Consider the following 14,051-nt stretch of genomic DNA (forward strand, 5'->3'; position numbering starts at 1 on the left):
GATTGTTATTTTCTTGCAACCTTTTTATTTCTCAGTGCTGCATCAAAAGGGAAGAAAACATCCACTGTAAATTATTTCTCTCAAACTGATGAGACTGTTAAATGTGAAGGATTTCTATTATAATTTTATCCAATAATAAAAGTAATAAAACAGAAGCTGCTAAAAAAAAAAAGTAGAATTTAGCAGAGCTCATAAAAAAAAGCATGACATAATCTGCTTTAAAAATTTCATAACCACAATACAATTTAACTTACAAAAGGTTTTCACGTTGAAACCAAAAAAAATTATAAATTAAAAACCATAAAAACCCCAAGTCTTAACAATTTAAATAACAGATTATGGCAGTGACATACAGAGCTTTGCAGATGTTTACTAAAGTAAACAGTAAATTTGCTTACAGAAGACAAGCATTGCTAGTATACTTAAACCACCCAGAGTTTATAAAGCTGAGCAGCAACACCTCCCCCAGCACAGCTTTCATGAGCAATGTTCTGATTTTGCCAGTGACAACTCTTACAAAGCAAATTCAAAACTATTTATTTGGTAGCTTCACAGAAACAAAATTAATTCAATCAGTAACCTGGACCAAAGGAATTAAAACAAAAGAGGAATGCTAACCATGGGGTTTTTCGTATTTTCAGTATTTATTGTATATGATACACCAGAATTTTAAAATGGAAACTATTTTCACCATTGAAAATGCAAATAGCACTGTTAGGTTTGGCATCAAAGTATATGAAGTGAAAAAAAAAAAAAACCCTCTAGTGTACCCATCTAAAAAAATATAATTCCATTTGAATATAAAATGAGAACTGTCATTTCCTTATTATTGACAAAACAGGAAAAACAAAATTTGTTCTGTGGAATAGACTAGTCTGCTACAAATGATATAAAAATTTTCCATGCGTACATGACGAAAAAGATCTGACTTAAAGCACCAACTATCTGAAGGTTTTTAACACTGTATTGCAAAATTATGGGAAAGCAATAAGTGGTTTTGAAAATAAACCTCAGTCAGGTGTAGTTTTAAAATATTTACATTTCAATGTAGATATGATAAATATTTTATCAAAACAATGTATAATCTGCTGGAGTATATAAAAAAATATTTCCAGCTAAACTGTTTACAAAAATGCACCATCAGTGAAAAGAGTTAGGGACTACCAGTTTACCAGAGAAGTCCCAGTTCAAACATAGAACACACATCCAGCATTAGTCAGTATTGATTTTCATATTTCTAAAACTGTAACACATTTTTTCAATTGTATGTGCTTCAATATACTTCATTCTATATGATTCTAAAATGATTTAAAATTGACAAGATGAAGAGAAACATCCATAGCTCACATACAAAACAGTAACTTCAGTGTCATCCATCCCTCTTTTGTACTAAAAACTGTAATTTGGCCCTGATTTAGAGAAGTGTTTAAGCAACTGAGCAATGTTTACACTGCACTGAAGTACACATCAGACATAATCTGTAACTAGGCACATGCTTGTATCAATTTGAGGCCTACAAAAAATAAATTGTAACAACATCTAAATTCTTAAGCATGATGAAAGATTGCACTGAAAATCTGGTTCAACACTGTCAATGTAAAAGCTGTGCAACATGGCTTTTCACTTTGAAAAGTCTTCACCTTCAGCAAGTTCCCCCGTAAATAAGCTCACCAACTAGAGTTCTAACCAAATACTGAGTTCTGTAAATGCTTCTATCACACACAAGGTGGTAGAGGGTTTATGTTTGGCTAAGACTATTTCAGAACAGCCTTGTGGCCATAAAGAGAAGTGCTTTTCGCTATCAGCCCAAGCCTGATGGTGTCTCTGGCTTGATGATACAGAATCCTGACAGTGTTCTGCTGCCCCACATCTACACAATATAGTCTAGGTAAAGACTAAGTACTAAATAAAATTAAATTTTTTAGTGCTATCTGACCTAGCGGGAGTAACTGATTCCATAGATTTTTCATTTACACCCTTCTATCTCCTCTGAAGTCAGCAGAAGTGTTTTTATTTCACTGAAACAGAGCACTTGCATTTAAATTTTACTTTTTATGCGTAGTGCTTAATTTGCCACTAAACCCTATGACATACACTTGCTGTCCATGGAGGACCAAAGGTGCATTTCCATACAGATGTGCTCGATCTCTGAAACACCATGCTGCAATAAAGCAAACTAAATCCTGCTAAATTTACAAAGATCTCATCATCTAAGACTTTAATCCATACAGACCTAGCACAAACCACATAAAGCACAGTATCCTAAGGTAACAAGAAAGATGTTTGCATAGCAAATCTTCAAATTTCTCCTATGGAACAGATGAAGCTGACCTCCAGTATAAATTTCAAACACAAGAGTGCAAAGTAGTGCTTAATCCTCACTATCAGCTTCTCTATCTCTCTGTACCTCTACTCTCTTCTTCGCTTTGCTAACAGTAGAGGACTTTTGGCAAAATAAAGCAGTTATTTCAATCCTCCGTTCCAAGCAAGTTAGTGGCACTCACTAGAAAAACAAGAGAAACCTCCCCTAGTCTCTCACTTAATGTCTTTTTGCTTGAAGAGAAAGAACATCCCAACCCTTGGTTGCCTCTATTAAGTGCCTCTGTCCATGACTTATCCATTCTTCTTGGTCCATATATACTCTTCCACAAAACCAACACTTAAACAGACACTGAAGTGCTTCAGCTGGTGAACTTTCCACCACTTGGTAGTTGTTTTTATGGGTCTTTTTTAGCTTCATTTTTAGCATACTCTGCTTTTTTGCTTGGTTTCCCATCTCAACATTCTGAAGAGTAAGACGCTTTCGATAACGTTTGACACCAAGACAACTACTTGTCCTTTCTGACAGAACTACTTTCAGGACTTGACCTTTATACTTGTTGATAGTCTTCATGACATTAATTATCTCTGGTGAATCAACATCAGGATGGTTTAGTACCACAACTGGCTGGTTACGACGAGGGCATTTTATCAACTGATTTGTTTTCAGAGGAACAAGTCGCAGACGTCTTGCTGTCAACAGGCATGACATATCAGAACTTGAAGTGGTTTCCGACTGAGCTCTTGTTTTCCTCTTAGGAAGTTCTCTGAAGTTTGCTTGTTTTGCCTTATTTTTGGGACCTAGTTGACTTTTTGAATAGGGCTTGCTTTGCTTGCTGACATCACTGCTTTTCTGAAATGGTGCAGCAGTTTGCTTGCTGTTATTTTTGACACTTGCCTCTCGCTTTGGTCTTTGCCTGAGTGATATAGTTCGGGACTCAGCATTTGGCTCGCTCTGATTAGGCAAACATGGGAAATTACTGCTAAGTGTCTCAGAAACACTGACAGGGACCGGGCGAGGCAGAAACATTTCATTGCAATGCACAGGAGCTGATATTTCACTCCTGTTTTCTATTCCGTATGAGCTTTGACTGCTAGTAGCATTCAGCACTCTCAGCATTGTCCCTTTGGGGATAAACACTGGGGAAGCAACATGGGAATTTTTAGTTACCCTGTTTTTAGAAGTTCTTGCAAATGTAAAGAGCTGATCTTCACTGTGTTCTTCACTACTGATCACACTTCTTCCACCATGCACTTGAGACAAATTTGCAGGTTGTTCCACTTCAGTGGCACAAACAACTCTCTCACAGCTTGCTGAACTTTCTTGCGGCAAAAGCAACTTTTTATTAGAAGATTGACATCTCAAGGATTTCATGTTAGGTTCAGCAGCAGACATGAGCTGAGCAATCTTTCTACACAGCAATGTTGCTGATTTCTTCCTGTGTGTTGTGTCATCCCATCTGACATCCTCTGGAACATTTTCAGTCCCAGAGCTAAGAGAAAATACAGATGAAATAACAGGTCCTTCAAAAGGTTTGCCTTTATTTTCCATCTTCTGTAGTTCTAGTGATTCCAGAAGATGACTATTCTTTTGACTTATGGTTTCATCTCTCTTTACTTTGCTAAAGCCGAAAGTTATATCCTCAAAAGGTGGAGTTTTAGTAACATGAAAGTTTTTTCCTGCCTCAGAAGATGTAACAGGTTTTTTATGAAAACCCTTTCCAGCTAAATGTGCTTCGGTAGAGCTGACTGGTAGACTCCTACATTCTTTGTCAACCCTCTTCACACACAGTGTATCCTTTTCTTTATGGACTGCAGAAAAATTTTTGCCCTCCTGAGCAGCTTCTACTGAAATGTTCTTGGAACTTTTACCTTCAGAAACAGAAGCATATTTTGGACGGTATATATCCTCACCTTCTTCATAACAATACAGATCACAATGTAAATTATTTTTTCCATCTACTTTCCCCCTTGAGGATTTAAGATCACTTTTTTTTTCAGTACTGTTCATCACCAGAGATGGAGAACAAAGTTCTATAACACCTGAATGGACATCAATACCTTTCACCAAATGAAAGCATAATTTTGATGTGTCTTCCCTCTGTATAGATACAGAGCTACAGTCTGAGAGTTGAGAATAAGAATAAAAACATTCAGAATTCTTGTCATACGTACTATCCACATTAAGCTGGTTACTAACACTGGATAATTTGTTTACATTCACTTCCATGGTAAGTAACTCATTTTGAGACACAGATGTTTTTTTTATTTCTGCAGATCGTTCTGTACCTTGATTCTCAAGTTCTTCTTCAGCACAGTTCACAGACTTATAAGTTGCTTCTTTCATAGGAATTAGTTTAAGAACCAGCTGTTGCGCTCCATTCACTATTTTAAGCTCTACTATCTGAGCTAAACAGTTAGAAGGAACTACAAGTTCAGATGGTGCAATTACTGTTAAAGGCATCCCAGGTTGTAAAGGCTCTGTTTTTGGGGAATAAACCTCAACCTCCACACTTTGATTCTCACATACACTCATTTCAGATGGCTCCAATGTTGTCTTATCCTGGACTGATGATGTGTTTATGCTGCATTCTACATTTTGAGACGAGCAGACTGTTTTAGTTGGTTTACCTGGAATCTCACAAACCATATTTGAAGACAAATTTGAAAGTTCATCCTGGAAAGGAATTTTATTGTATTTCTGCTTTTTACATAAAGTGCTTTGACTCTGCTTCTTTTGCTTGTGGTTTATGAGAGTATTTGACAGCCGTTTTCTGGGTGTTTCATGTACTCTTCTCGTATGTTTAACTATATAGTCATGCCTAACAGCACCATATTCACAGTATTCACACTGATACGGAAAAGTTCCAGTGTGTTTCACCAAATGTCTCTGGAATTCTCCTTTGGTGTAGGATACATAACTACAGTGGGAACAAAGAAACTTAATTTCCTCATGTTGCCCTACATGCTTTTTATACTGTAAAGGATCCTTTGTTGAAAATCTGCATTTATCACAGTAGTATTTACCGGGCAGAAAATTTTTTACTTTAAATGTTTTCTGGGTTTTACTAGGGGTTTTTCTTTCACGTTTTTCATAGTTTGCAGCATTGGCACCCTCAGGAACAAAATCGAAAGCTGGTGGTTTAATATGACTGCACTTCTTGCAGATGAAATTTTTGTCTTCAGTCCACTCAAGCTTCTTATGCTTTTCTATATCTTGCACTGAAATTTTCTGAACACTTCTGCATTTTATACAGCTTATCAGTGACAACTTACTGTTCTCAGCCTCAGTTCCTTGGTAACAGCAGTTTTGGTCATCTGCCCCTTTTGATGGATTTGTTTTATCATCAGAAGATTGCTTTGGCGATGTAGTTAAGGAATTATTTTCATCATTAATTTGGCCAGGGTACAATCTTGGTAAAATTTCCCTCATTTTTTTCAACTGCATTTCAGAAGAAGCAACTCTGCACCAGTTTCATTAAACACAGCAGCAACAGACAGAATGTTTTCTTGGTATTAGTCTTGTGTATGTTGCTTATCAATCAATCAATCAGTCAATCATTCAGGCCAGCAATCTGCAGAATATAAGCTTTGGAAGAAATGATGTTCAAGCAACTGCATCTGTGTTATAGTCCATGTTCTTAGTCAATCAACTTGCAGCACTAAAGAATAAAAAGCAGAAGATTAAGTCAGTTACAATTCACTGATCATTGAAATACAATGAACTAATAATTGAACTATTAGTGGACTACAGCTGAATTACAGAGTGCAAGTCTACTGTTAATATACCACTGATTGTATTCTGCACATACAACCAATAACTCTAAAACATACCAAACCAAATAATCCTTTAACATTTGCTCGTATTCAAAATGTTTCCAAATTCATATAATTACCTGCTATGCATCAAAACCTAGAGTCCATGACATTTCTCCCATGTCATGAAAAATGTTGCACTTAAGAAATGTATTTATAAGCCAAACAAGATACTTGATAACAGCACTGAGCAGTAGAGTATGATTTCAGTTCAAATATAGCCCTCTACCCAGGACAAGATAACATGAAACACTGCAAGTGCCATTCATATGTGAATAGCAGGGAAACAGAATGTGGATACATTGGTTACTAGAAACACAGAACTATTCGTTTGTTCTTAAATAAAAGAATTTTTAAGTTAGCACGGAAATTCCTGACATACAGAAGGAAGTTCCTTTCTAATCAGTGCCAACGTTTCTGATACAAACAGTCTTGAACATTAATTCGTAACAAGATGTGATTTATGCTTCACATGTTCTCAAAGTAATGAAGTCAAAACAATCTGTGGCAGCAAAATTAATTACTTTCTCTTCTATTAATATCACAGTGTAATAGCTTGTATGTATGTGGACAAGCACATAAATAATTCACTTCATCCTAATAAAACAGAATGTCAATCAAGCAAAATAAACAATGCAACATAAGGAAGAGGGAGATCAGTAGTATCACTATAAAACACCACATTAACATATGCAATATATTTGGCCCACGGGTTCCAGCACTCTCTCTCTCTACTATATTTAACAGGAAGAAGATCTCAGCCTTTAAGCTTTTGTCAAGACTATGAGACCACTATTATTTGGAAAATAAACAACCAAATTATGCTTTTGAGACATACACGAAGTCCAATCAACACCTTTCTTATTCTAGCATCATTAGTTATGGACATACTGTTGCACACACTTGCAATCACAAACAGACTTGATAGCATGAGGTTATTTCTATTTTTCAATACACCCAACAAAAGGCTTCTGCTTCTGAAATTCAGATCCTCACCAACTCTACCTATAGAGATCAGGGCCTGATTTAGACTCCAAAAAGCATAGTGCTGAGTTCACTCAAGCACTTCCTATCACAATAACCTTACATTAATCAAGAAATTAAACTATGGTATTGGAAAGACATTGAGGTGCTCAAGTTAGTCCAGAGAAGGGCAACGGAGCTGGTGAAAGGTCTAGAGAGTAAATCTTATGAGGAGTGGCTGAGGGAGATGTGGAGCCTGGAGAAAAGGAAGCTCAGGAGAGACCTTATTGCTCTCTGTAACTACCTGAAAGGAGGCTGTAGCCAGGTGGGTGTTAGCCTCTTCTCAAGTGACAGAAAGAGAGGAAATTGCCTCAAGTTGCACCAGGGGACGTTTAGATTGAATATTAAGAAAAATTTCTTCACTGAAAGGGTTGTCAAGAATCGGAATAGGTTGCCTACAGAAGCGGTGGAGTTACCATCCCTGGAGATACAAAAAGACATGCAGACTCGGACTTAAGGATATGGTTTAGTGGTTGGTTTGGCTGGGTTACAGGTTGGACTTGATCTTGTAGGTCTTTTCCAGCCTAAATAATTCTGTGATCTCCCCAATAGCTTGAGAGGACTAAACATCTGATCCAAGATGGTTTTTCTGCATCTTATGGACTCACAGCGACCATATCCTGCACTGCATCAAAAGCATAGTAGCCAGCAGGTTGAGGGAGGCAATTCTGCCCCTCTACTCTGCTCTTTTGAGACCCCACCTGGAGTGCTGCTGCATCCAGCTCTGGGGCCCCCAACACAAAGATGATGTTTCGTGGCTCTCCTCTGGACCCATTCGAAGCTGATCACAGGGCTGGAGCACCTCTCCTATGAGGACAGGCTGAGAGAGTTGGGGTTGTTCAGCCTAAAGAGGTGGCTTCACAGAGACCTTATAGCACTTTCCAGTACTGAAAGGGAGCTTTCAAGAATACTGGAGAGGAACTTTTCACAAGGACATGCAGTGATAAGACAACAGGGAATGGCTTCGAGCTGAAGAAGGGTAGATTTAAATTAGATATTAGGAAGAAATTCACTACTGTGAGGGTGGTGAGGTACTGGAACAGGCTGCGCAATGAAGTTGTGGATGCCCCATCCCCAGCAGTGTTCAAGGCCAGGCTGGATGGAGCCCTGAGCAACCTGGTCTAGTGGAAAGTGCTCCTTCCCATGTCAGCAGGTTGAACTACATGACCTTTAAGGTCTCTTGCAACACAAACCACTCAGTGATTCCATGATCTCATGTTCCATCAATATCCCTAACTGCTATAGGAATGCTGCCCTAAAGATAGGGGTCTTCAAAGTATACTGATGTAACCACAAACAACAGTAAAAAAAAGTTAGAAAACTGGTTAGGGACAACATAACAAGCTTTTCACTCTTAAGCAGATGGATGGCTGTACACTAAAATTCCTTAGTGGGTAGTTCTAGGACTGTAGTAATCTCGTCTCATTGCAACGCAGACAGCTGTGAAAATATACACAATGCAGAAAAAAAATCAATGGCAGCCTTGCAGGAAGGAGGAAAGTATACATGACTGCTGTATCATGATCTGGAGAATTTTCTTTAAGCAATTCTAATGTGGATTACATTATGTGCTCTATTACCCCGATCCTAAAGAGGAAAGAAAAGCAAAACGTTTGTGGTAGTTCAGCTGGAACACCCCTTCCTGGCTACTGCAACACTTTCTAGACTTAAGATGAACCTACTGACACACAAGTGTGGTGGCAGGCCTACATTCAGGAGATCCACTGTTTTGTTTCAGGAGAAAGATGGTAAGAGATCTTGATAAGCTCAAGATCCAGAACCAAAGATGCTTTATGCATTTCTATACAGCCTTAAGAAAGAACTAATAAGGCATTTGAAAAGAAAAGGTGAAGCTAGATCAGTATTTGCCCTTTTCCGCTGTTAACATCTATCCATTAATACTGAAACTGCCCTCCATGTGAACTGACTGAAAGCTAAGTACAGAGAATTTATGCCATCAACATCCTTGACCACAGAAAAAAGTATTATAAACCCAGAGAATTTTCTTGTATTTTTTTAAACTCTGTAAATTTCACCTTTTGGAAGAACATGTAAAAAAATCCACAACCTTTTAAGGGGCAAGAAACACAGGCCAACACTTCCAGAACACTTCAATTTAACAGTCCTGGGCTTCTCAGTCCAAGACCATGCCAGAAAAACTTAACAGAGGTAATTCAAAGAACAGGCTAGCAATCCTTCCAAATTTTCCTAATTCCAACAGCTATACGTAGGAAAGTGGAAACAACTAGGTTTGCTGTGATTTAAGTCCAAAACCATGCTTTCATGCAGACTTGTGACAAATACCATGTTGCTAGAATGCAGGTTTCAGGTGTTGGTGTGTGCCTGTGCTCCACATGTGCAGAAGGTTGATCCCAGGCAGCAGCCAAGCACTCACAGAGCCGCTTGCTGGTGTCCCGCCCTCCCCTCCCTGAGTAGCACGGGGAGTGAAGTAGAGAAGAAGCACAAGAAAGTTTATGAGTCAGGACAAAGGCAGTTTAACAGAAAGAAAAAAGCACGGAGGTGACATAAGGGAAATCACTCACCACCTTCCACAAGCAAACCAATGCCCAGCCAGCCTGTGAGCAGCAGGCAGCCTGGAAGGCAACCCCCTCTGACCTTCTTCCTCTACTTCCAGATTTCTTGGCTGAGCATAGCATATGTATGATGTGAACTATCCTCCAGACCAATTCTGGTCAGCTGTCCCAGCTTTGTGCCCTCCCAATCTCTTGCCCACCCCATGCCTACTCACTAGAGTGAGATGGGGGAAGGGGGAAGAAAACCCTGACATTGTGCAAACATTGTTCAGCAACAACCGAAACACCAGCGTGTTATCAACACTGTTTTAGCCACAGATCCAAAACACAGCACTGTACAGGCTGCTTTCAAGAAATTTAACTCCATCCCAGCCAGACCCAGTGAAAGGTAAAAAAAGAACTAAATAACCAGTTGATGCCAAAGTAACATCTCTGCTGCCTTCCTAGCTAGTTTTTCACCATGTACCCTGAACACTGACCAGTTAATAACAAAGGTTTTTATACAACCAGCTCAAATTTATTCTTATTTTAGACTAAACAAGCCCAAAATTATACTGTCATTTCATGCCTGTATTAAAAAAAAAAAAAAAAAATTCTGGTTACTTCAGAAAACCGAGATCATCAATGTACACAGGAAGGTGAACATCACATATGTTTGCTCCATACCACTGGGGGAGGTGGGGAGGGGAGGAATTCCCCTAAAAATTTGTTTTTGTATTTGAAGGGTTGGCAGAAACATGCTACAGAAGATTTAATTAAAAGATAATTAGTTGATTTTTCAAGTTATAATCATACGCAGTGCACACAGACCAATCCAAAGACATCATTAAAGGAAGAACTCAAAGTCTACAAGGAGCCTCAATGGCAAACACAGGAACAGGATGGATTAAAAATGAAGTAAAGAGACACTAAGAGTGTCAAAATCAATTCTAGTCACTGTCTTTACAGGAATGAATTCAGAAAAAAAAATTAAAATATTCAGAAATACAATAAAGTATCTGAATTAGGAAACATTAAAAAATAGAGGCCCTTGTTTGGAAAAAAAAAATGCAAAAGCTTAGAAGCACATGGAAAAAAGACATCACAAGAAAGATAAACCAAATTTTCTCATTCACTCCTACCAAACACCTGCAATTCAGTGACATTAAAAGGTCAGGCATTCAATGAAACAAACATTTCCGCCTTTCACACAACACTATCATATCTTGAACTTCGCTGCTCAAGACACAAGAGATTAACAGATCCACAGAAATCAAAAGGCATTTCAAACTGTGGATATCCCATGTACATAAAGGTTAAAAAACAAAGACCCATTAAAACAAAGGAAAACAGGATGAAACATCCTCTGCAGGCTGACTATGCTAAATTCAACCAGTACAAGGGTTTTTGCACTGCAGTAGGTTACAAACCACTGATGTGGCCACTGTCAGACTGGAAACTTCTACTTACTTCAAATACATTGAAAATTTGTTCATCATTTCAAAGAAGAATATGTATATTCCATTCCTTTAGTTCAAACTATATGCTGCTATCAATGAAAAGGGTGTGATGAGCAGGATGCATTTAGCCTATGTGATCAAATAAATGTGCCCTTACTTCAGCAAAGCACACACCCCTCACACACAAAGATCACAGACTGCAGCCAACAATCAGAGTGTGCTTTGGTACTGAAAAGCCCATGTAAGTCATACCTAAGAAAAAGAAATTTAAACAGAATTGGAAGACACTGTGCACCACTGCATCAGGAGGATGCAGTGTGTAAAATTTGAGCCTCTATGAAAAATTTAAATCCCTGTGCACGCTTAAAATAACCTCGTCTGTATTTTACAAGAATATATATGTATATGCCATATACTGACCGTTTAATATCGATTATCTCTGTTCAGCAGAGTTAACTGTTCTACTGACCCAACTACACAGCTGGCAATTACTAGTCACTAATTTTAGACCTAATGACTGGGAGAGATCCAAAGTGCTTCACTCAAGTATTACATATTGTATTAATTAAAATAATTAATTTTGTATTAATAACAAGCAATTCAAATACAGCAAAGAAATTTTGTCTACAAGTATTTCTTCTTAAAAAGACATTTTGTTTGACAATAACAGCTAATCACACAGTCGTAACAGTTTTTGGTTTGTAGCTGAAATTCACATGAGGTTTTTCAAAGCAAAATGACCGAGGAATGACAATGCAGACAAGTAAGAAGATCAAGGACCATGCATCAAGTCTTTAGAGCACATTTTTATTAGAAATATACAGTTCTTTCACTCTACAGAAAAAAATCAATTACATTTAAAATATTTATTACTTATAAAGTCATGCAAAACACTGATTGAAAGGAAATCACTATTTTTTGAAGGCATAAGTGAAAAAATGTCTAATCTCCTAACGTTTTTTGGCATTGTATGGAGGCAGGTACATGTATGTACTATGCAGCATTCTACTGAAATGGAGGTCTGCTTCCCTGTGGCTCTAGGAACAAGGCCTAGCTTTATTTGTATCTGAAAGATATCTATTTCTGTCACATCATTGTGGTGTCTTGGTGGTCTTCCTGCAATAAGCTAAACAAGGCATTCCCAAGTAACTACCATATCAAAAGCAGTATTCTAGAGAGTGCTCAGAGACGTTTATAGAGTTGTTTATTATTACATGTATAATCAACTTTTTAAATCTGTGCTGCTCTTTCCATCATTTCACACAATTTACAACGATTTTCAAAGTTTCTGTATATCCAGAGCATACTGACTAGTATAAAGCATTACCCTACTCTCAAGCTCTAAGGCCTATAGGAAACACAGCAAGGAAGTATGGCACTGAGGAAAATGGGAGAGGGAAGAGTCCCATTAAAAGCACATATCCATCCCTCGATGCCCAGATCTCAAAGCACTCATGTAGGTGTTAAAATTGATTTCCACAGATTTCATTCCTTCTAAAATTAGCCACATACTATTTGTATGTGCAAGAAAAGAGCCTTGACTGTAACCACCTACTGCAGTAACAATGCACAACAGACTGCTAGAAAAATCCTGTAAAACACCATTAGTCTTCTTAAACATAAGCCAGACTTTTTAAATTAAATGTACATTGCAGGACACTTTGGCTACATCTACAATAATACTGGATCATTTATTTAGAAGAAAATCGGTTTATACGTCTAAATTATTTTAAGTGTCCAATGTAACACTTTACAATGATAGATTGTCTTGCAACAAAATTCAATATGGAATTCAATTAAGCCAATCTTATGCCCAAATACTCAAAAGAACCTCATTTGCACACAAAACACGGGATGTTCTATTTTGCTCATGAATACATTTACTAACCCGAGAGCTCCTTTTCTTCAGGAGGATGACCAAGACGACAAACCTGGCCAACAGCTTTAGTCCAGACGAGTCCAAAGCGGCCTGATGGCGTCCACGAGACAGCAAGCACCAAGGATCTCCTTTTCTTGGGCATCCAGCCCACGCACGCATCAGTGCTGCCGCCTCTCCGCAGAAGGGAGGCCTCCCTCGGCCGCTCGCTGCCCGTGTGCGGGGCCCGAGCGCGGCGCCGCGGGGGACGCGGTGCGGGGACGGCGCTGCGCGGGCCGCGCAACCTCCGCCCGCCGCCGCGCAGTGCCGCCGCCGGCCCGCAGGGGGCAGCACCGCCGCGCCCGCTCCGGCCCCGCGGTCCCGCGCGGGCGGGCAGGGCGGCGGCGGCGGCGGCGGCGGCGGCCGCGGGCCCGGGGGCCTTACCTGGCTCGGAGCGGGACGAGGGGGAGGAAGGAAGGGCCGCCTCCCTCGGCGCTGACCCCGCCAGCCGCCACCGCGCCCGTTGTCTCCGGACACACGAGAAGCGCAGCGCCGCCCCGCGTCCTGCGCGGCCGCTGCCGCCCCGCCCTGCGGCGCTTACCCCGGCAGGGAGGGCGGGCGAGCCCCCCGCCGCCGGCCCGGCCCGGCCCCCGCCCGCGCGGCGGCGGAACTGACCTCACGGCCGCCCCGCCCGCCGCGCGTAGAGCTCTACCGAGCCCCGCACCTGCCCCGCCTCAGCGCCCTGCGCGAGCCGCGCTGCCCGCGGAGCGGGCTGCGGAAGAGGGAACGCGGAGAGAGAGCCCTGGGCTGCGCTGTGTGCGGAGCTGCAGCCTCGGGTTGTTGGCCGCTGGCCGTCCCTCCACTCTGACACACCAGGCCAAAGGATGCGCCGTTGTTCCCAATAACCTCTCTACATCCTCGATTCCGTTGTGTTTTGCTAGAGTATGGTGTGGGCATACATTTCATGGCCATTGCTCAATGAAGTACTACAATGGTGTAGTAGTTGCGTATATTCAGATCCTTCCTGTGAAATCCGGATGTCTTTTGAAATAAGGTGTTCTTAGC

At 40.2% G+C, this 14,051-nt stretch overlaps 1 protein-coding gene across 3 annotated transcripts; it reads right to left on the bottom strand.

The window, feature by feature from the left end:
• Positions 1–2: 2 nt before the first annotated feature.
• On the bottom strand, positions 3–13,594 carry ZNF518B (zinc finger protein 518B). Of its 3 annotated transcripts, none has more exons than XM_069014435.1 (2): positions 13,431–13,594; positions 3–5,981 (listed from the first exon to the last, which is right to left on the bottom strand). In XM_069014435.1, exon 2 carries the CDS (start codon positions 5,765–5,767, stop codon positions 2,540–2,542), a length of 3,228 nt encoding a protein of 1,075 aa, XP_068870536.1. In that variant the 5' UTR covers positions 5,768–5,981; positions 13,431–13,594; the 3' UTR covers positions 3–2,539. The 3 variants fall into 3 exon arrangements, with proteins under 3 accessions (XP_068870536.1, XP_068870537.1, XP_068870535.1); XM_069014436.1 differs by lacking the exon at positions 13,431–13,594 and adding an exon at positions 13,063–13,278; XM_069014434.1 differs by lacking the exon at positions 13,431–13,594 and adding an exon at positions 13,020–13,278.
• Positions 13,595–14,051: the final 457 nt, after the last annotated feature.

This window comes from Aphelocoma coerulescens, chromosome 4, assembly GCF_041296385.1.
Source record: "Aphelocoma coerulescens isolate FSJ_1873_10779 chromosome 4, UR_Acoe_1.0, whole genome shotgun sequence".
Taxonomy (NCBI): domain Eukaryota; kingdom Metazoa; phylum Chordata; class Aves; order Passeriformes; family Corvidae; genus Aphelocoma; species Aphelocoma coerulescens.